The sequence below is a fragment of the Loxodonta africana genome, chromosome 23 (genome assembly GCF_030014295.1).
Source record: "Loxodonta africana isolate mLoxAfr1 chromosome 23, mLoxAfr1.hap2, whole genome shotgun sequence".
Taxonomy (NCBI): Eukaryota; Metazoa; Chordata; class Mammalia; order Proboscidea; family Elephantidae; genus Loxodonta; species Loxodonta africana.
The window spans coordinates 34,568,033-34,590,946 of NC_087364.1; the positions used below are offsets into that span (position 1 = coordinate 34,568,033).

The window sequence follows — 22,914 nt, forward strand, 5'->3', positions numbered from 1 at the left end:
AATGAGGAAGAGAGTGTGTAAGACCATGGGGATGTGGCAGACGGGGAGAGAATCTGCCTAGGTGTAGGCTCCAGTATTAAACTTTGCTATACAAAAATAAATCAAGTATTGCCACTAGGGTTCCAGTTGGTACATGCAAGAGTTTATTACAAGCAAAACATGTTTAAACATGGCTTTGTGATCAGTGGATGGCTGCAGACAAGTTCTCGCAGTAATACACTTGCCTTAGTCTCACTTAGGGTGCCTTCAAAAACAAGGATACTTTTTGTGTCATGGAAGAAAATGATTTTGAGGTCAGGGCTGATACCAAAATTTTAACAAAACTCCAGTGGACATCCTCCCAAATCACTGAAGCTTTCCAACAAGTTTATGGGAATGCTGCCCCACATCAAACAAGTTTTTAGATGGATCAAACATTTTAAGGCAAGTCAGGAAGACCTCAAAGATGAGCCAAGAAAAGGAAGACCACTCAGAAGGTTATGCTGACTATCTTTTGTGATTCCCAAAGGGCAATCTTGATAAGATTTTCTCAAGGGCACAGGACGATCATGGGGGCTTATTATGAAGAAATTAATAATAATAATAATTCTTATTATTAAGAAAACTGAAAACTGCATTGGTGGAGTAAGAGGCCAGGAAAGTTGTGCCAAAGAATTTTTTCCATCACAACGCACCTGCTCATTCTTCGAGGGTAGGAATGCTGTCCTATGAGAATTTCATTGGGAAACCTTACCCTATCCACCCTACAGCCCTGATCTTGCCCTTTCAAGACTTCTTTTTGTTTCCAAAGCTCCAAGAACATTTAAAAGGAACACAATTTTGAATTAGGATACCAAAACTGCCATTTTGACACGGTGTAAATCAGAGAGCACAGAACTCTTCAGAACAGGGTTAGAGAGATGGAAACATTGCCTTCGGAAGTGTAGAGACCTAGATGGAAGGTATGTTGAGAAACAATAGCTTCACGTTTTGATATTCTCGTTTAATAATTGTTTCTATGATTTTGTAGCAATACTTTTTGACTTACTGTCATATGAGTTAACATAAAAAATGTTTCTGGTTATTTGGCTAACTCTCAGATGCCAAGATTTTAATAACCCAGTTGACTAGTATTTGCTACCTGGAAGCTTAGGCTATTAAGAAACATGTAATTAAAACAAAAATATGCATATAATGATTCAACCTCTTTATGTTTTCATAACCATTTAATATTTTAGAAATCTTTTCAGTACCACTCCCTAGTTCCAGAAGGAACATTGTTCTGAAATTTGGCAATTATTCACATTTTACTTTTTTTTTTCCAGTCTTATCTTAAAGGAAATTTATTTTTTGTTTTAAAAGTTCTCTCTAAAACTTCTCTGATTTAGCTTCCCAAATATCAATATTATATTCTGTAAAATCAATCAAGTCTAATCATACCACAAAAATCACCACCACCATGTGTCTTAAAGGAAATGACTTCTACGTGAATGGGGATTAACAAGTGCATAGATCCGGTTTCACAGAATATTTCATTTAGTTGATGGTATTGTAAATGTATTAATCTGAGCCCTGGGAACTGGAAATAGTCGTATTATACAGAATCACACACTACAATAATTTTCATTGAAATTAGGTCTTTCTTATGGGGAAATTATAAATATTTGAATATTACAAGAGCTGAACACATACTTTCATGTTTTTATTGCCTGCCAAAGGATTTATTTAGTCTTTTGCCAACATGTAATCCAGAAAAAAAGACCCTTTGTTTCCATATCAATAGTAAATGCCACAATTCCAGAAATACGGGGACTAGGAACGCTCTTCTTTGACCTACTAGAAGCAGAAAGCTCTAGTACACTGTTTTTTCAAGAACGGCCCTCGGGCGTACATGGCCTTCCCAGTTCAGATTGCTTCACCCAGGACTGCCTGAACCTAAGTCTGCTTCCTACCACTGCCAGGTGCTGAGCAGCCAAGCAGCTAGCTTTAGAAAATGCCACAGGAAGAAGGCCTCTGGGCATCTCATGCTACACTGAGTACCTACTTTAGCAAGAGCTTGCTTGGCAAAGTAGCCCAACAAAAGATACATCACCTAATAAAAAAAGATAAAAATCTAAAAAAGATACATCACCGCTTCTATTAAGAATGTGCTTCCATATGAGATTTAAATCAGGTTTGATTTTAGACCACACATTACAGCTTTCCTCTTGATGTGAAACAAATAAAAACAGCAGCAGTAGTTTCTTTTTTCTTTTATTCACAAACTTATTTTTAAGGAGAAAAGACATGGGAATAGATTAATAACGTGACTCTTCTCTTTCTAGTTCCAAATACTGGTATATGACGCTATTTCATAATACTGTGGCCAACAGGTTCTCTCTTCTTTTTTGCCTTCAAAGTTATTTCCAAAAGAAGACATACTGCATGACATTTTGTATTATTTCTGACTTCCAAGTGGAAAATGAGACAGATAAAGCGATATCTAAAAGCACTGGGCACTGGGGATTATATTTTTAAAAACAAGATAATAATTTAGAAATTCATTCTTTAACTCTTTTCTATATTAGCACAGTAAGATATTTATCAAAGTCCAAGACAGTTACTTATACTCAATAATGATTTTACATTGATGGGGCTATCAATAAAAGACTGATCTGTGAAGTAACTGGAAAAAAAAGTTCAAACGTGAAGGGTGATTCACTACTCTGTACTGAAACACTATTCCATACTGAAACAACCATAACATTCAAACCCCAGAAAATTTTAAGTAACATTAAAATAATAATTGATAGCTCTGAAATACTGCAACATCTTGAAGTACCTTCTGAATGACCAAAAACAAATGGAATTTTGTTCGATATAACTTTAGTTAAGTTTTTCACACAGAACTATATGTTTTTCTAATCCATAATCTATGTAAGATATACATGAAATCCTTAACTGACTAGACTGCTCAATAAAGAGCCCCCCACTGCTTGGTTGTTATGGATCAAAGAGTTATAATTCAGTGAGACCCTTTTAAGATGTTCTCATCTACAGAATGACATGTTTAAATTGTTTGTTTTACTAGCAAAAATCTCTTGCTCCTTTATGTTAATTCCTCTGAAGGTCATCATAAAATGACCTGACTTGATTTTTGTCAAAATAAGTCACAACTGACATATTGCCCTCCAACTTCTGTCCTATGAGTTCTTGTTGAGTGTCTGTCTGTTCAGTGTAAGCCAGCACACAGATGTTTCCATGGGTTTTCCCTTTTTCACAATACAACTTTCACACTTTCCAAAGATACCTCGCCCTTCTCTAGGCTTTTGGTAGAATGTAAAATTAATAATGGCATGTGGTATTTCTTAGCATAACTTGCCAAAATGTGATAATTTCCTTGGAAGAAAAGCCATGGGCTGCAATCACACGTCTGAGCTGACAGACATCCAAATGGATTCTATATAAAAAGAAAAGGTTGGTATCTTCTGGAATATGAATGTCCACTTTTAATAAATTCAAACAGATTCCAACATAAACATCTTCAAACTTGATGGGCTTTACATGACCCATCATTTCATAAATTCTTGGCACCAAATCTCTGGACATTATATAACCCAGCCCGCTGCAGTAGGGAGGAAACACCTTGAAAGGATACTCCTGGTATGAGATATGGGCTTTTTGGTAAAATCCTCTATACGAATAATTATCAATTAGAGGATAACCTGTAAAAAATTTTTCTGACTGGTTTAAATTTAAAAGGTACTTCACTAAATTGCCAGTATTGATGAAAATATCAGTGTCTGTCTTCATGATATACTTGGCATTGGGGCAAAACTCAGTTACCCACCTGAATGCCATAATTGTTTTCAATGTCAGGTTGTTATATGCGTCTAAAAAATCTTGGCGTATTATGTCACCATAAAGAAGGTGTTCATCCTCTAAGGACAATGCTAACATTTTGTCTTCCTTTTCAGCCTGTTGGCCTAATAAAAAAAATGTAAGAACCTCATATCCCCACCAAGACTTTTTTTCACCCCAAGTAACTCTAATGGCCTGTCTCGCTTTCACATCTGAGGGGTGTGAGGTAACCAGGATGACAAGAAATGGGTTTTGATGAGAGCAGTTTGAACGCTCTCGAAGTGTAAAGTGAAAGTCTTGTCTGTAAATCGGCTCATACTCGTAGAAGTACATGGAGTTTACACGTTCTATCACATTGTAGTGGGGAAGGCTGAGGTACCACATCACAAGGAAACTCAGGATTGACAGCAGCAGGAGGCTCCATTTGAGGGATCTCAGTGACATCCTACTTGGAAGGGTGGTCCAGGGAGCCAGGGCCATCCACCACAGCAGCTTAGAAGCAAACAAGCCTTAGGTTCTGGAAGATTTATCAAAGATCTGGTTAGTATTGCACCACTCAAAATATATTTTTAAATGATATCTGATTATCTATTCAGGGGTAAGAGAGTAGGAGAACAAATGCTCCAAAGCAAAACCCCAAATCCTGACCTGAATCTACTTAATTTCATTTGGCTATAAGTGGATGAATACCAACAATCAAAAATGCACTTTAGCTTTTTACAGCAAAACCAAGGTTAAAAATATATCCCTGATTATTTTGGGCAAACTAATACTTATTTTGTTAGTATACACAGAATATATGTGTTAACAAACACATAATAACTGTTTATTATGAAACAAGATTTTTGTCCTAGATGCTCAGAGGGACAGAAAGAAATGGGGAATGGTAGATTAAAAGATAAATCTGCAATTAAAAACAAACATAAAACTACATCTGTTCTTTACCACCATGAAAACGAAGTAGAGGATTTAATGCGACAGATATACCAGCAGCAAGCAAGGGTCTTTCTCAGCTGTGTGACCTGATAAGGATTCTAGCAAATCTAGAGTAGGGAAAGCCCTGCAGCTATAACTATTCAAGGTGACCAGCTGATGTGAGATAAGATGAAGGTGGAGACTCATTCATCTGAGACACATATAGAATAAGCATCTCATGAGTTTATAAATGCTCAGAATGTGAAATAGCTTTTACTTGGATCAAACCCTATCCCAGCCTTGTTTTTACATCATTGGTTGAACTCAATGGTTACTCTGGATCCAAACCTTGCCATCAAGTTGATTCCAACTCATGGCGACCCCATGTGTTACACAGTAGAACCAAACCTCATGGGATTTTCTTGGTTGTAATTTTTCCAGAAGCAGACTGCCAAGACTTTCTTCTGAGGCACCACTGGGTGAGTTCAAACTGCCAACCTTTCAAAACTGCCAACCTTTCAGTTAGCAGTCGAGTGCAAACTGTTTGCACCACCACAGCAAGTGCTTATATTAGAAGGCCTGTCCTTAGTATTGAGTTTTCCATTCCGATCTGCTCAGAAATCATACAAGAGATCAGAATCACTGGATAGAACCTCCTAGAATACTTGCTTTTACACAGAACCTCCAGCTAGGAAAAGAAAACAGAGCTCTGTGACACAATACGGTCAGATGGCTGAGTGACAGCGAGGCCTCAGCTCTGCTCCAAAACCCACAGCTGAAGTCGGCTTACAATCTGAGATCCCACAGGGCTTTCCCAGCACCATGATCATAGGCCTCAGTCTAAGACATCTGTCTTAGTTATCTAGTGCTGCTATAACAGAAATACCACAAGTGGATAGTTTTAACAAAGAGAAATTTATTCTCTCACAGTCTAGTAGGTTACAAGTCCAAATTCAGGGTGTCAGCTCCAGAGGAAGGCTTTCTGTCTTTGTTGGCTCTGGAGGAAAGTCCTTGTCATCCATCTTCCCTTGGTCTGGGAGCATCTCAGTGCAGGAACCTGAGGTCCAAAGGATGTGCTTTGCTCCTGGTGCTGCTTTCTTGGTGGTATGAGGTCCCCAACTCTCTGCTTGCTTCCCTTTCATCTCTTGAGAGATAAAAGGTGGTAGCAGGCCACACCCCAGGGAAACTCCCTTTACCTTGGATCAGGGAGGTGACCTGAGTAACGGTCCTCTTAACATAAAATCACAATCACAAAATGGAGGACAACCACACAATACTGGGAATCATGGCCTAACCAAGTTGATACACACATTTTTGGGGGGACATATTTCAATCCATGACAACATTCACGTTCTAAGTGTTCACTGGTATCTCCTACATCCACATACTACACCAGGTACTACAGGGACCAAAGGAAATAGGAGATGGGATGAGAAAAAAATCCCAACACAACATGTAAACACGGCATGATAATGTGGTACAGATTATATCATGTGCTAAATAACTTCAGAGTAAGAAAAAGATTAACTCAATGAAAGTGGGCTGGGGAGGCTCTGACAAGTGCCCTTTTACCCACAATCATCTTGAGGAAGGGTGTCCCAGGAATCCAGAATTTACTATAACCTATAACCCATTGCCACTGGGTCAATCATGGCTCACAGTGACCCTATATAGGACAGAGTAGAACTGCCCCATAGGGTTTCCAAGGAGCAGCTGGCGGATTTGAACTGCTGAGCTTTACGTTAGCAGCTGAGCTCTTACCCATTGAGCCACCAGGGCTCCAGAATTGACTGTGTTGTTGGTACATGCTGTCAAGTTGGTTCTGACTCATAGTGACCCTATATACCACAGAACGAAACACGGCCTAATCCTGCGCCATCCTTACAAATCATTGTTATGCTTGAGCCCACTGTTGCAGCCACTATGTCAATCCATCTTGTTGAGGGTCTTCCTCTTTTCCACTGACGCTGTACTTTACCAAGCATGATTTTACTCTGGAGGATATAAATTAATGTCATTGTGTGGAAAGGCTGGTCTACCAAGGGTTCTACCTTGGGTCACTCTTAGGGTCTCTGGACACACACCTATTCTGCCTCTTAATATTATGACAAGGATAGGAGCTCAAGATCTCTTACCCTCCCCATCTAGTCATATCTTATCTGCCAGATTACTTCTGGCCACAATAAACTTCCCTATCTCTAATGCTTTCTATATTTTAGGTCACATAATGCAATGGAATGTTTTAGCAAACACTGTCCAATTCTGTTTAATATATAGGTGTCTTGCTTGTCTCCACTTACATTCTGTGACTTTGTAAAGAGGCCAAGAGTATTTCTGTCACAATGGTCAAAGTGCAAGACAGAGGGAATAGCAGGAATACAACACACAGTGACTTGTTTGATACACTATTTCTACTTAGTATAGTGAGAAAATGTAGGCCTGTCTACTTCATGCTTATCCTCCTCTCTCCCCTCTTATTAGCCATACACAGCGGCTCCCGAGACAGAATAAACCTGAAACAGATCTAGAATGAGAATCATAGAAGTAATTATCACCTTCTTACATTTTCTCCTCACCTAGCTACTGGGCATTGCATAACCCTAGGGGGAATCATTTATATCTTGGCCCCTGGCAACTTGTACATTTATTACAATTTTCTGTCAGATGGCAATTTTATGTCTCATTCTAATAAATGAGCACAAATTTCCAATGAATAGAAGGAAAGTATACTGAGGAAGGGGTGCCACTTCTAACTGTATATGGGCAATGGAGGCCTTGCTACTCTTCAATATTAGGAAGAACTCAAAGCAGCAAATCTTATTTTAAAAGTTGTCTTATATGAATTCTACAAGCCATTGTTTCTAAATATAAAAATGTGACTATGGTTATGATATCTATTGCTAACAAAAACCATGAAAAAATAAGGAAGCAGAAAAAGAAGAGGAATTCTCTGGTCTAATAGGTCAGAAAGGCCTTCAGAGGACTGGCCAGAATAGAGTTTAGGTTACCTACAACACAGAGACCGGAGAGACCAGAGTCCACACCCCACCTCTGTCCTTTACTAATCATGGCAGGTGGGTATCTTATTTATCTCTTGAAGTCTCAGTTTACTCATCAATATACTGAAAATATTAATACAGTACAAATTACTGATAATGTATGCAGAGTATCTGGTCTATTTTAAGTATTCAATAAATATAAGTATTATCACTAGCTGTGGTTCTACCCTTGGCATCCTTTCCATCATGTTTATGTTCTTTAAATTGATTTATATTGTCTAAAGGGATCATCCAAAAGAAATAATCTTGATGAATTCTTACTACTTGAAGAAAAGTACAATTCAAAGCCATAAATATATTTCTATTTTTTATCTTCTTCTTGTTGACTTATTTCTTCTGAAAGACCTTCAAATTTAACCAAATGAATGTTCAACAGTCAAAAACAATCCTTGAATAGAAAATTTCTGTAAGATACATCAGAAACATAACAGTGTTTACTTTTGGGTCAGAGAACTAGGGGTCAAAGAGAGGAAGAACTAGGAATATATGTTGAAAAAAAAAGTTAAAAAAATACTGCTGAGCCACAAAATTTAGAGAATTTGTGGCCTTATCATGGGAAAAAGGGAACTTGGTATTAAAAAACTGTGAGTACTCAAGACTGAAAACATGTATCAAAGTTCTCTTTTAGCTGGTGTCTTATGTCACCCAACCACTCTCCACTTTCCTCAATAAAGAACTCAGGGCTCACTAAAAGGAGTGAAACAGAAACTAAGACACAGCTGGAATCCTCCCTCTTTAATTCTCTGTTCCCCACACATAGCTGAAGGTTAGACAATTCAAGTGAAATAAAGACATTTTCAAGCACACTAGGACTTATAAAGTCCACAGAGCCTTGTGAAGAAGTACAAAAAGATATATTTTAGTATGAAGAAAAATGAACTCAAGAGGACAGGATGAATATAACAAACAAAGGTAAGCAAAGAGATTATTAAAAGATAGTGAAAACTAGTAAGTACAAATAGTAAAAGAATACAAAGAAGGAGAAGGAGAAGCAGCAGCAGCAGCATACCACCACCACTACAATATTTTTTCATGTGGTAAAAAAAAAAAGAAAGAGAAACTGAAATAGTAGATAAAAATAACATAGTTGCTGCAAAGAGATGTTTCAGAGGAAAATTAAAACATGCTAACATTATCTATTCAGGAGGAACAAATAGATTCTGATAAGCCTGAACATTTTGTAAAAAAATCCATTTAAGAATATATATTAACCTTTACAGTGACCTTTGAAAGAACAGATATGGAATATACACCTTCCCAAACTGACAGATGAATAAAGGAAACAAAGCAACTTATCAATTCAATAGAAAGTAGGAAAACAGGATTAAAAAAAAAAAAAAAGGCAGAGAAAATGCATGGCAGAAAACCTAAGAGTCGGCAAAAATAAATCTCAATGTATTTTTAATTAGAATAAATATAAATGTAAACTCACCTATTAAAAAACAGACTCTCAAGCTGAGTTAAAAACATGCCATATACTGCTTAAAAGACACACCTAAAATAAAACAACACAAAAAGTTTAAAAATTAAAAGATGAAAAAACACATATCAGGAAAATACCAATCAAAAGAAGCCTGCTGTAGTTAAATATTAATATCAGGCATTTTAAATGAGCAGCATTTAAAAGAGACAAAGGAGATTTTGTTACTAATAAAAGGAACCATCTAACAAGATAATTTATCATGAAGCTATATAACCGTAATAACATAGCCTCAAAAGATATAAAGCAAAAACTGAAAAGCATGGGTGTAAACTGACCAATCTATTATCCCAATGAGAGATTTTTACATATCACTCTAAGTAACTGTTACATCAAGCAGACAAGAAATAACAGTGTGTTTCAAATAATACAATTAATAATCTGATCTCATAGAAACATTTAGTGCCTTTCATCCAATAAATAGAACGGTAATATTCATTTCAAGACCACATGAAACATTTATTAAAAAATGGATCATATATTAAGTTTCACAGGCAGTCTCAAAAATTTCAGAAACTCAATTTCACACAAACTACATTCTTTGATCACAATGCAATTATAAATCAACTACAAAAACATACTTCGAAGACAAAAAATCTGTTTGGAAACTTAAAACCCACACACAATTTCTGTTTAACCCATAGTTTAAAAAGAAGACCATATTGCAAATTATAAAATACCTGCAACTGAAAACACCACCAATGTATTTCAACAGGGCATTTTAACAAGGCAGCTATTACACCAGCTTTTTACTTCAAAATTATTGGGGGTGGGGGAGGAACAAGCTTTCTTCTTTTTTTTCCCCCTGCTTTAAAGAATGATCTATGGTTCTGGGGAGACAAATAATTAAAGCTGAAGAGGAAAAGCTCTTCTTTATAGAAACATGCCACTAGTAAGTGTAGACAGAAAGACAGAATAGGAAAATAGTTTGTAACCTCCCATGAAATAAATAATTCAGGCAATGATTACTGTTCAGTGTTTTGATCATCAAAAGAAAGGTTGATGGAGACTTGGGCATTTGTATGGTGCCAAAGTAATAAACCAAACCAAATCAAACCCAGTGCCGTCGGGTCGATTCTGACCCGTAGTGACCCTATATGGGTTGGCCAAAGTAATACCACAAAAAAAAAAGATTCTCCAGTTGCAAAGACTAAAAATATATTAACTTTATATAACTTTTGAGATATAAAAGGGAGAAGCACGTGGAGAGACAGAGGGGCCTCATACCACCAAGAAAGTAGCGCCGGGAGCAGAACACATCCTTTGGACCTGGGATTCCTGTGCGGAGAAACTCTTAGTCCAGGGGAAGATTGATGAGAAGGATCTTCCTCCAGAGCTGACAGTGAAAGCCTTCCCCTGAAGCTGACACTTAGAATTTGGACTTCTAGCCTACCAGACTAAGAGAAAATAAATTTCTCTTTGTTAAAGCCATCTACTTGTGGTATTTCTGTTATAGTAGTACTAGATAACTAAGATAGTAACCAATGTCACAAACCAATATGTGTACTAATTGTCTAATGAGAAGCTAGTTTGTTCTGTAACCCTTCGTCTAAAGTACAATAAATAAAATAATAATATTAAAAAAAAAAAAAGAAAGACGACCTTATAACTTTGACAAATAGAAAACTATAAATGGCCCAACAGGGAAGCAGACTATTAGTATTTTTATTATTCACAATAGAATTGCTTCTTAAATAATAATGTCATACATCACTGTCAAGAAAGGGAGAAAATTACAACTTGTGTTGCGGTGGCTTGTGTGTTGCTGTGATACTGGAAGCTATGCCACTGGTATTTCAAAAAACCAACAGGGTCACCCATGGTAGACAGGTTTCATTACAGCTTCCAGACTAAGACAGACTAGGAAGACGGACATGGCAATCTACTTCTGAAAAAAATGGCCAGTGAAAACCTTATGAATAGCATCAGAACATTGTCTGATATAGTGCCAGATGAGCTCCTCAGGTTGGAAGGCATTCAAAATATTACTGGGGAAGACTTGTCTCCTCAAAGTAGAGTCGACCTTAATGACGTGGGTGAAGTCAAGCTTTCGGGACCTCCATTTGCTGATGTGGAACTATTCAAAATGAGAAGAAACAGCTCCAAACATCTATTAATAATTGGAACATGAAATGTACAAAGTATTAACCCAGGAAAATTAGACAGCTTCAAAAATTAAATGGAACATATAAAGATTGATATTCTAGGCATTTTTGAGTTGAAATGGACTGGTATTGGTCATTTTGACTTAGACAATCACATGGTCTTCTATGCAAGGAAAGACAAATTGAAAAGGAATGGTATCACAATCATCATCAAACAGAACATTTCAGCATCTATTTGGAAGTACAATTCGGTCAGTGATAGGATAATACCCATAGGCCTACAAGTGCAACCAGGTAAATATGACTATTATTCAAATTTATACACCAACCACTAATGTCAAAGATGAAACTGAAGATTTTTACAAACGCTTCTACAGTCTGAAATTGATGAAACATGCAATCAAGGTGCATTGATAATTACTGGTGATTGGAACTCAAAAGTTTGAAACAAAGAAGGAGGATCTGTAGTATGACAATATGGCCTTGGTGACAGAAACGACATTGGAGATTTCATTATAGAATTTTCCAAGACCAACAACTTACTCAGTGCAAATACATTTTTTCAACAAAATAAAAGGCATACAGACCTCACTGGATGGAATACACAGGAATCAAATTGACTACATCCGTGGGAAGAGACAATGGAGAAGCTCAATATCATCAGTCAGAACAAGGACAGGGTAGACTGCAGGAAAGACCATCAATTACTCATATGTAAGTTCAAGTTGAAGCTGAAGAAAATTAAAACAAGTACACAACAGCCAAAATATCACTTTGAGTATATCCCATCTGAATTTAGAGACCATCTCAAAAATAGATTTGACCCACTGAACACTAAGGACCAAAGACCAGAGAAGTTGTGTGATGACATCAAGGACATCATGTATGAAGAAAGCAAAAGGTCATTAAAAACACAGGAAAGAAAGAAAAGACCAAAATGGATATCAGAAGAGACTCTGAAACTTGCTCTTCAACACAGAGTAGCTAAAGTGAATGGAAGAAATGATGAAGTAAAAGAGCTAAACTGAAGATTTCCAAGTGCAGCTCAAGAAGACAAAGTATTATAATGAAATGGGCAAAGACATGCAGTTAGAAAACCAAAACACACCGGGCACTTCTCAAGCTGAACACACTCAGCACTTCTTAAGCTGAAGAAAAAATTCAAGTCTCGAGCTGCAGTTTTGAAGGATTCTAAAGGCAAAACACTGAAAGACACAAGAAGCATCAAAAGAAGATGGAAGGAATACAGAGTCACCATATCAAAAAGAATTGGTCAACATTCAACCATTTCAGGAGGTAGTATATGATCAAGAACCAACAGTCCTGAAGAAAGAAGTCCAAGCTGCACTGAAGGCACTGGTGAAAAACAAGACTCCAGGAACTGATGGAATACCAATTGAAATGTTTCATCAAATGGATAGAGGGCTGGAAGTGCCCACTTGTTCATGCCAAGAAATTTGGAAGACAGCTACCTGTTCAACAATCTGGAAGCGATCCATATTAGTGCCATTCCAAATGAAGGCGATCCAATACAATTTGGAAATTAGCAAACAATATCATTAATATCACATGCAAGTAAATTATTGATGAAGATAATTCAAAAGTGGTTGCAGTAGTACATCAAAAGGGAACTGCCAGAAAGTCAAGTTGGATTCAGAAGGGGATGTGGAATGATGGAGCAGGATGTTGATGTCTGATGGATCCTGGCTGAAAGCAAAGAATAACAGAAAGATGTTTACCTGTGTTTTATTGACTGTGTAAAGATATTCAACTGTGTGGATCACAACGAATTATGGATAACACTGCAAAGAATGGGAATTCCAGAACACTTTGTGCTCATGAGGAACATGTACATAGAGCAAGAGGTAGCCACTCAAACAGAATAAGGACATATTGTGTGGTCCAAAATCAGGAAAGTTGTGCATCTGGGTTGTATGCTGAAGAAATAGTCTGAGAAGGTACACTATATGAGAAGAACGTGGCATCAGGATTGGAGGAAGACTCATTAATAACCTTCAATATGCAGATGACACAACCTTTCTTGCTCAAAGTGAAGAGGAATTGAAGCAGTTACTGGTGAAGATCAAAGACCATAGCCTTCACTATGGATTACAGCTCAACACAAAGAAAAAAATCCTCACTACCGGACTGATAAGCAACATCATGACAAATGGAGAAAAGACTGAAGTTGTCAAAGATTTCATTTTACTTGGATCCACAATCAACACCCATGGAAGCAGCAGTCAAGAAATCAAAAGACGCATTGCATTGGGCAAATCTGGTGCAAAAGACCTCTTTAAAGTGCTGAAAAGCAAAGATGTCGCTTCGAGGACTAAAGTACCCCTTCTGCAAGCCATGGTATTTTCAATTGCCTCATGTTGTTGTTTTTAGGTGCTGTCGAGTCAGTTCCAACTCATAGCGACCCTATGTACAATATAACGAAGCACTGCCTGGTCCTGCTCCATCCTTACAATTGTTATGCTTGAGCCCATTGTTGCTGCCACTGTGTCAACCCATCTCATAGAGGGTTTTCATCTTTTTTGCTGACGCTCTACCAAGCATGATGTCCTTCTCCAGGAACTGATCCCTTCTGACAACATGTCCAAACTATGTGAGACATACTCTTCCCATCCTTGCTACTAAAGAGCATTCTGATTGTACTTCTTCTGAGATAGGTTTTTCATTCTTTTGTCAGTCCATGGTACATTCAATATTCTTTGCCAACACCACAATTCAAATGAATCAATTCCTCTTCGGTCTTCTTTATTCATCGTCCAGCTTTCACATGCATATGAAGCGACTGAAAACACCACGGCTTGGGTCAGGAGCACCTTAGTCTTCAAGGTGACGTCTTTGCTTTTCAATACTTTAGAGATCTTTTGCAGCAGATTTGCCCAATGCAATGCATCTTTCGATTTCTTGACTGCTACTTCCATGGGTGTCAACTGTGGATCCAAGTAAAATGAAATCCTTGACAACTTCAATCTTTCCTCCACTTATCATGATGTTGTTTACTGGTCCAGTAGTGAGGATTTTTGTTTTCTTTATGTTGAGGTATAATTCACACTGAAGGCTGTGGTCTTTCATCTTCATCAGTAAGTGCTTCAAGTCCTCTTCACTTTCAGCACACAAGGTTGTGTCACGTGCACAATGCAGGTTGGTAATGAGTCTTCTTCTAATCCTGATGCCCCATTCTTCTTCATATAGTGCAGCTTCTCGGATTATTTGCTCAGCATACAGAATGAATAGGTATGATGAAAGGATATAACCCTGATGCACACCTTTCCTGACTTTAAACCACGCAGTATCCCTTCCTATGAATGCAAAAGCTGGACAATGAAATAAGAAAGACTTAAGAAGACCGGAAGCATTTGAATTATGGTATTGGCAAAGACTACTGAATATACCATGGACTGCTAGAAGAATGCACAAATCTGTCCTGGAAGAAGTACAGCCAGGGTGCTCCTTAGAAGCAAGGATGGTGAGAGTTTGTCTAATGCACTTTGGACATGTTATCAGGAGGGACCAGTCCCTGGACAAGGACATCATGCTTGGTAGGGCAGAAGGTCAGCAAAAAAGAGGAAGACCCCTGATGAGATGGATTGACACAGTGGCTTCAACAATGGGCTCAAACATAGCAATGATTGTGATAATGGCACCGGACTGGGCTGTGTTTCATTCTGTTGTACACAGGGTCACTATGAGTTGGAACCAACTTGACGGCACCTAACAACAATAACATTTTATAAAAGATAAACTTGTGATTATGTTAACAACACATGCAATGACCAACTAGATTATGAACAATTTATGTTAAGTAAACAACATATTCACTATCCCACAAGACTAGAACAATGCTGGGCGCACACCAGATCACCACTAATTACTTGTTGATCCACAAGGGCTGAAGAAACATCTGAAATATAGAAAAGCTCAGAAAACCTCCAGACACAAAACAGGTTGCCAGCTTCCCAATTATCCAGTGCACCAATGTTTTAATCATCAAATGAAACAATCATCCTAAGAGATGGAATCACCATCTCAGCTATTAAGCATCAGAAGTCTATTAGCAAGCAAAGACTGCTGCCCTCTCTTCACTGGGCAACACAGTTAGAGGCTGCATCTGTATGCTATTTTCAGGTGTTACCACCTCAAAAGAGCTCTGTGGGCCAAAAAAAAAGGAAATCATTCAAACAAAACTAAACTGTTATTTCTAATGAAGACATTCTTAGAGTTTTTAACATGCTAATGTCCTTTCTCTATGAATGGGATATATTATGCAATGTTTCTCAAGCTTAACTGACCCTACTTTAATTTTCAGAGCCTTTGGGAAATTCTGTCCTAGAGCATCTTTGTATTCATCCCAGTTAGAGGCTAATTTTGTAAATTAATGAATAAAAAGTAATTTTTTATAATAATAATTTGGAGTAGATATAAATTGGCTCAATTACTCTGGAAAACTGTTTAGTGTTATTTACTAAAGCTGAACATACAGGTACCCTATGACACAGCAATCCCACTCCTTAGTGGAACACCCAAAAGTAAGATGTACATAAACCAAAAACCAAACCCACTGCTGTCGAGTCGATTCCAACTCACAGCAGCCCCATGTGACAGAGCAGAACTGCTCCGTAAGAATTTCTTAGCTATAATCTTTATGGAGGCAGATCTCCAGGTCTTTCTTCTGTGGTGCCACTGGGTGGGTTCAAATCACCAACCTTTCAGTTAGCAGCCAAGAGCAAACTGTTTGCAACACCCAGGGACCTCAATGTGTACATAATGGCACCAAAAAAAATATACAAGAACGTTCATAACAGCACACTATTCATGACAGGCCCAAACTGGAAATACCTCAAATATCCATCCACACTAGAAGAGAAAAATAAATGTATAAAATAGCATATTATAGAGAATGAAAAAGAAGACACTACAGCCTCATACAACAAGAAGAGTTCTCAAACATAAAGTTGAGAGAAAGCAGCCAGATATGAAAAGAATACACACTATGATTCCATCAATATAAAGCTGAAAAGCAGGCAAAACTAATCTACAGAGTTAGAACTCAGGATACTGGTAATTTTTGGGGAGAGGGAAGAAAATGCAGTTGGGAGTGTCTGAGGGGACTTCCTGAGGTGTTGGCCAAGTTCTATTTCTTGATGTGTTCAGTCTGTGATAATCCAGCAGTATGCTTATAACTTGTGCACTTTTCTTTCTGTATGTTCTGCTTCAACGAAAAAATTTAAAAAGCTTGGTAGTCCAACCAGTCCTGTATATTTGGTTACTGTGCGCAATCAGTGTTGATAGGTGTCTCAGCCATAGCGATAAGAACAATAAGTGCTCTCAGACACTAACTCATGTAATATTCAAGAACTAAGGCACTTTTACACCCTTAATTCGGTGAGGAAACTAAGGCTTGCGGACAGTCAATAACTTGCCCCAAGTCACAGGCTGCTAACTCGTAAGGACAAAACTCAAACACGACTCCCAATCTAGCATTTCTGGCCATTATGCTTCCTGTCCTAGGGAGTCTGCTGCATCCCTTTTAACCTGGGTTGCTTTGAGTGAAGTTTTATTTCTTGCAACCAATAGACCTTTATAGAAACAGTAAAGTATCATTTTTACACTGAAAAACTCAAGACCTACACTCTGAAAACCCAAAATACAAGTTATTAACAAGAGTAACAACTAATCATTCATGTAAATAAATACCTTTTTATTTTTTATCAAAAACATTCTGGGCACTAGAAATAAATTGAGGGTGGGAGGGTGGGAGTCGGATCAACTGCAAAGACTCCAGAAAAATAAAAGTGTTTTTGCAATGGTGCAATTGTTGAAACCAAAATAACTTGAAATTCTTTCCTGGGGTGCAACAATGATGGCTATTTTCTGCATGGAGAAAGTAAATGGGTTTTTTTTTGTTGTTGTTTCAAAGTTGGTTCCTTCTCATGCTTCAGATTTCAGCTAAATGTCATTTAGAAGAGTCCTTCTCTGACCTCTTATCTAAAGCAGTTCCCCAGCCCTAATTTTCTGTCACATTCCTAGTTATTCCCTTCCCAGTATATACCTCTCTCTGGATTTGTTTATTTATGTGTCTACTTGTTTATCGTCTGCTCCCTTCACAAGAATATGAAGTTCACGAGAAAAAAGACCTTGATCATCTTGTTCACTGCCAGATCCCCTATGTCTAGCACATCGGTGAATATGTGAATACTGTGTGAATGGCTTGGTAAACTGCTTTTATCCATTGGAGTCCCTGGGTGGTGCAAAAGGTTAATGTGCTCAGCTGCTAACTGAAAGGCTGGAGGTTTTAGTCCACCCAGAGGCAGTTTGGAAAAAAGGCCTGGTGATCTACTTCAAAAAATTGGCCATATATGCACAACAATATTCACTGCAGCATTATTCACAATAGCAAAAAGATGGAAACAACCTAAGTGGCCATCGACAGACCAATGAGTAAATAAAATGTGGTTCATACATACAATGGAATACTACTCAGCCATAAAGAACAATAATGAGTTCTCAAAATAAAATGTGGATGAATCTGGAGAACACTATGCTGAGTGAAATAAGTCAATCACAAAAGGACAAATATTATATTACTGCAGTTTTATAAAAAGACAAGAATAGAGTCGGGGCCAAGATGGCAGAATAGATGATGCTTCCGGCGAGCGCTCTTAAAACAAAGACCTGGAAAAACAAGTGAAGCAAGTGTATTTATGACAAGCTAGGAGCTCTGAACATCAAAGGCAAAGTTAGAAAACAAACTGAGCAGCAGGGGGAGAAAAAGACAGTTCATAAGCAGAGAGGAGTTACCAGACCTGAACCGCCAGGAGCCGTCAGGCACCAGTTCAAGGAGTGGCTGCAGTGGGCTGGTACTAGCATTCGGCCGCAGTTTCCTCAGGGAAAAGCAACCAGCCATGCAGCTTACTCAAACCTCCAGAACCAGGGAAGAATGGTGCTCCCAGCAAAAGCTAAGTACTTGCGTATATTTTACCACGTGCCCCACCCCCAAGCTGGATTCAGCGGCTGTTGATTTCCCTGGCCCTGAGATAGGCCCTGTTGAGCGTCTAGAGGCATTCTCCCAGCCATGGAGAAGAAATGAATTTGCAATTGGAGAAAAAGATAATTTGCCAGCTCCACTAACTGGGGGAGCTCAGGACACAAGTGGCTCCTGTCCAGGCATAAATGGTCAGTGGGCTTTCAGTACCTTTCTCCTCTGCATGGTCCTGTGTGGGCCTATTTCAAGAGAATAGGCCCTCGTTGGCAAACTACAACTATTCTTGCCGTGCAGTGCAGAGATGGGTGTTTCATGTTTGACACTGCTTTGCCTATTAAACAGGGTCCTCACTTACCCACATCAGGGGCCTATGGACTAGTGGATCCACTCAGGTCACCCAGCCACCGGTGACAGGGGTCCAAGGATAACTGATACCTCCCAGTCCTTAAAACCAAAAACACTGGGTGCCCATGGTCCATCTGCAGAACTCACTCACCTATACACTATACAGAAGAGGCACATGCTTTCCTCAGAGACACATGGGGGATGATTCTCAATCTGCTGTCTTGTTCAGAGCATAACCCCCTGCTGCAACCAGATACCGGTACCTACACCAATAACCCCTGCCCCTCTAAGACTGTAGGATGGAGTCTGTACCACACACTTGATGATCAGCTACCTGGACACCTGAGCTGAATTCAAACAAGGAAAGTGAATGGACTCCTAGACTGATATTCCTGAAAACACCTCTAGCCACCTGGGAACAGGACGTCAGTGCTAATCAAGCTAGCTCACTCAAGCAAACCATTTGTGCATATCAAAACAAAACAAAGCAAGAAGATATGACACAGTAAGCAAGCATAAAACAAACTAATACAATACTTTATAGATGGCTCAGAGACAACAGGCAATATTAAGTCACATAAGGAAACGGACCACGATCAACTCAACAAGCTCTCAATACAAAGAATCAAGGGATCTTCCAAATGAAGGTGACTTCCTGGAATTACCAGAGGTGGATACAAAAGATTAATATACAGAACCGTTGAAGACATCAGGAAGGAAATCAGGCAATATGCAGAACAAGCCAAGGAACACACAGATAAAGCATATATATTTTGGGGGCTAGGGAGACAGCCCACTCCCTGCCTCTACTTTCTCTTTTCATGTCCATTTTGCCAGCTTCTAACCCCCTCCACCCTCTCATCTCCCCTCCAGGGAGAAGATACCAACATAGTCTCAAGTGTCCACCTGATCCAAGAAGCTCAATCCTCACCAGCATCCCACTCCAACCCACTGTCCAGTCCAATCCCTGTCTGAAGAGTTGGCTTTGGGCATGGTTCCTGTACCAGGTCAAGAGAATGTCTGGGGGCCATGACCACCAGTGTCCTTCTAGTCTTAGTCAGACGATTAAGTCTGGTCTTTTTATGAGAATTTGGGGTCTGCATCCCACTGCTCTCCTGCTCCCTCAGGTGTTCTCTGTTGTGTTCCCTGTCAGGGCAGTCATTGGTTGTAGCCAGGCACCATCTAGCTCTTCTGGTCTCAGGATGATGTAGTCTCTGGTTTATATGGCCCTTTCTGTGTCTTGGGCTCATAATTACCTTGTGTCTTTAGTGTTCTTCATTCTCCTTTGATCTACATGGGTTGAGACCAATTGATGCATCTTAGATGGCCGCTTGCTAGCGTTTAAGACCCCCGACACCACTCTCCAAAGTGGGATGCAGAATGTTTTCTTAATAGATTTTATTATGCCAATTGACTTAGATGTCCCCTGAAACCATGGTCCCCAGACCCCAGCCCCTGCAACGTTGGCCTTTGAAGCATTCAGTTTATTCAGGAAACTTCTTTGCTTTTGGTTTAGTCCAGTTGTGCTGACCTCGCCCATATTGTGTGTTGTTTTTCCCATCAACTAAAGTAGTTCTTATCTACTATCTAATTAATGAATACCACTCTCCCACCCTGCCTCCCTCCCCCCTCTCATAACCATCAAAGAATATTTTCTTCTCTGTTTAAACTATTTCTCAAGTTCTTATACTAGTAGTCTTATACAAAATTTGTCCTTTTGGAACTGACTAGTTTCACTCAGCATAATGCCTTCCAGATTCCTCCATTTTATGAAATGTTTCACAGATTCATCACTGCTCTTTATCGATGCATAGTATTCCATTGTGTGAATACACCATAATTTATTTATCCATTCATCTGCTGAGGGGTACCTTGGTTGCTTCCATCTTTTTGCTATTGTAAACAGTGCTGCAATAAACATGGGTGTGCATATATCTGTTCGTGTAAAGGCTCTTATTTCTTGAGGATATATTCCAAGGAATGGGTTTTTATGAATTTCCTGAACTTCTGTTTATCTGGAAATGTCATAATTTCACCTTCATATTTACGAGACAGTTTTGCTGGATATGTGATTCTTGGTTGGGAATTCTTTTCCTTCAATTTTTTAAATAAGTCATCCCATTGCCTTCTTGCCTACATGGCTTCTGCCGAGTAGTCTGAGCTTATTCTTATTGGCTTTCCTGTGTAGGTGACTTTTCGTTTATCCCTAGCTGCTCTTAAAATTCTCTATCTTTGGTTTTGGGAAATATGATTAAAATATGTCTTGGTGACTTTCTTTTAACATCTAGCCTAAGTGGAGTTCGATGAGCATCATGGATAGATAGCTTCTCATCTTTCATGATATTAGGAAAGTTTTCTGCCAACAAATCTTCAACAATTCTCTCTATATTTTCTGTTATCCCTCCGTGTTCTGATACTCCAATCACTCGTAGGTTATTTCTCTTGATAGAGTCCCACATGATTCTTAAGGTTTCTTCATTTTTTTTAAATTATTTTATCTGATTTTCCTTCAAATATATTAGTGCCAAGTGCTTTATCTTCAAGTTCACAAATTCTGCCTTCCACTTGCTCAATTCTGCTCCTCTGACTTTCTATTGAGTTGTCTACTTCTGTAATTTTATTGTTAATCTTCTGAATTTCTGATTGCTGTCTCTCTATGGATTTTTCCAGCTTATAAATTTTTCATTATGTTCCTGAATAATCTTTTTAATTTCTTCAATTACTTTATCTGTGTGTTCCTTGGCTTGTTCTGCGCATTGCCTGATTTCTTTCTTGATGTCTTGAATGGTTCTGTATATTAATTTTTTGTATTCTGCCTCTGGTAATTCCAGGAAAGCACTTTCATCTAGAAGATTCTTTGAGAGCTTGTTGAGTTGATCATGGTCTGTTTCTTTATGTGACTTGATATTGCCTGTTGTCTCTGAGCCATCTATAAGGTATTGTATTAGTTTGTTTTATGCTTGCTTACTGTGTCATATCTTCTTGCTTTGTTTTGTTTTGATATGCCCAAATGGGTTGCTTGAGTAAGCTACCTTGATTATTTTCACCTTTGGAGCTCTGACGTCCTGTCCCCAGATGGCTAGAGGTGTCATCAGGAATATCAGTCTAGGAGTGCATTTACTTTTCTTGGATGAAATCAGCTCAGGTGTCCAGGTAGCTGATCATCAAGTGTGTGGTACAGACTCTGTCCTACAGTCTTGGGGGGGAGGGGTGATTGGTGTAGGTACTGGTATCTGGTTGCAGCAAGGGGTCACACTCTGAACAAGGCAAGGGGCTAAGAATCATCCCCCACGTGTCTCTGAGGAAAGCGTGCCCCTGATCCCTAGAGTGTACAGGTGGGTGGGTTCTGCAGATGGACCATGGGCACCCAATGTTTTTGGTTTTAAGGACTGGGAGGTACCAGTTACCCTTGGACTCCAGTCGCGGGTGGCTAGGTGACCTGACCGGAGCTACCAGTCCTTAGGCCCCCGATGTGGGTGAGGACCCCGTTTAATAGGCAAAGCAATGTCAAACATCGAATACCCACCTCTCCATCGCATGGCTGAAACTGTTGGATTCTGCCAACAAGAGCCTATTCTCCTGAAATAGGCCCACACAGGTCCATGCAGAGGGGAAAGGCACTGAAAGTCCATGGACCGTTTATGCCTGGACAAGAGGAGCTTCTGTCCTGAGCTCCCCTGGTTAGTGGAGTTGGCAAATTATTTTTTCCCCCAATTGCAAATGTTTTCCTTCTCCAAGGCAGGGAAGATGGCTCTAGGTGCTCAACAGGGCCTATCTCAGGACCAGGGAATTCAGCCGCTGAAGCCGGCTTCGAGGCAGGGAGGCGCGGTAAAATACATGCAAGTACTTAGCCTTTGCCAAGAGTGCCGTTATTCTCTGGTTCCGGAGGTATGAGTAGGATGTGTGGCTGCCTGCTTCTCCCTGAGGAAACTGCAGCAGAAAGCTAGTACCATCCTGCCGCCACCACTCTGGGAATGGTGCCTGGGGGCTCCCCATGTTTCAGATCTGGTGACTCCTCTCCGCTTCTGAATTGTCTCTTCTTCCTCCTGTACCTCAGTTTGTTTTCTAAGCTTGCCGCTGATGCTCAGGGCTCCTAACTTGTCATAAATATACCCGTTTCGCTTGTTTTTTCGAGTCTTTCTTGTAAAGAGGGCTTGCCGGAAGCATCTGTCTATTCCACCATCTTGGCTCCAC

General features: G+C 39.2%; 1 protein-coding gene across 2 annotated transcripts in view; it reads right to left on the reverse strand.

The window, feature by feature from the left end:
• Window positions 1-977: 977 nt before the first annotated feature.
• Window positions 978-22,914, reverse strand: part of B3GALNT1 (beta-1,3-N-acetylgalactosaminyltransferase 1 (Globoside blood group)) — a 49,135-nt gene continuing 27,198 nt past the window's right edge. For both annotated transcript variants that reach the window (XM_010601515.3, XM_010601514.2), the window contains exons 3-4: window positions 9,226-9,288; window positions 978-4,336 (exon numbers count right to left, since the gene is read on the reverse strand). In XM_010601515.3, coding sequence (XP_010599817.1) covers window positions 3,304-4,299 — 996 coding nt within the window. In that variant the 5' untranslated portion in view covers window positions 4,300-4,336; window positions 9,226-9,288 and the 3' untranslated portion in view covers window positions 978-3,303. The remainder of the gene's footprint in view (window positions 4,337-9,225; window positions 9,289-22,914) is intronic.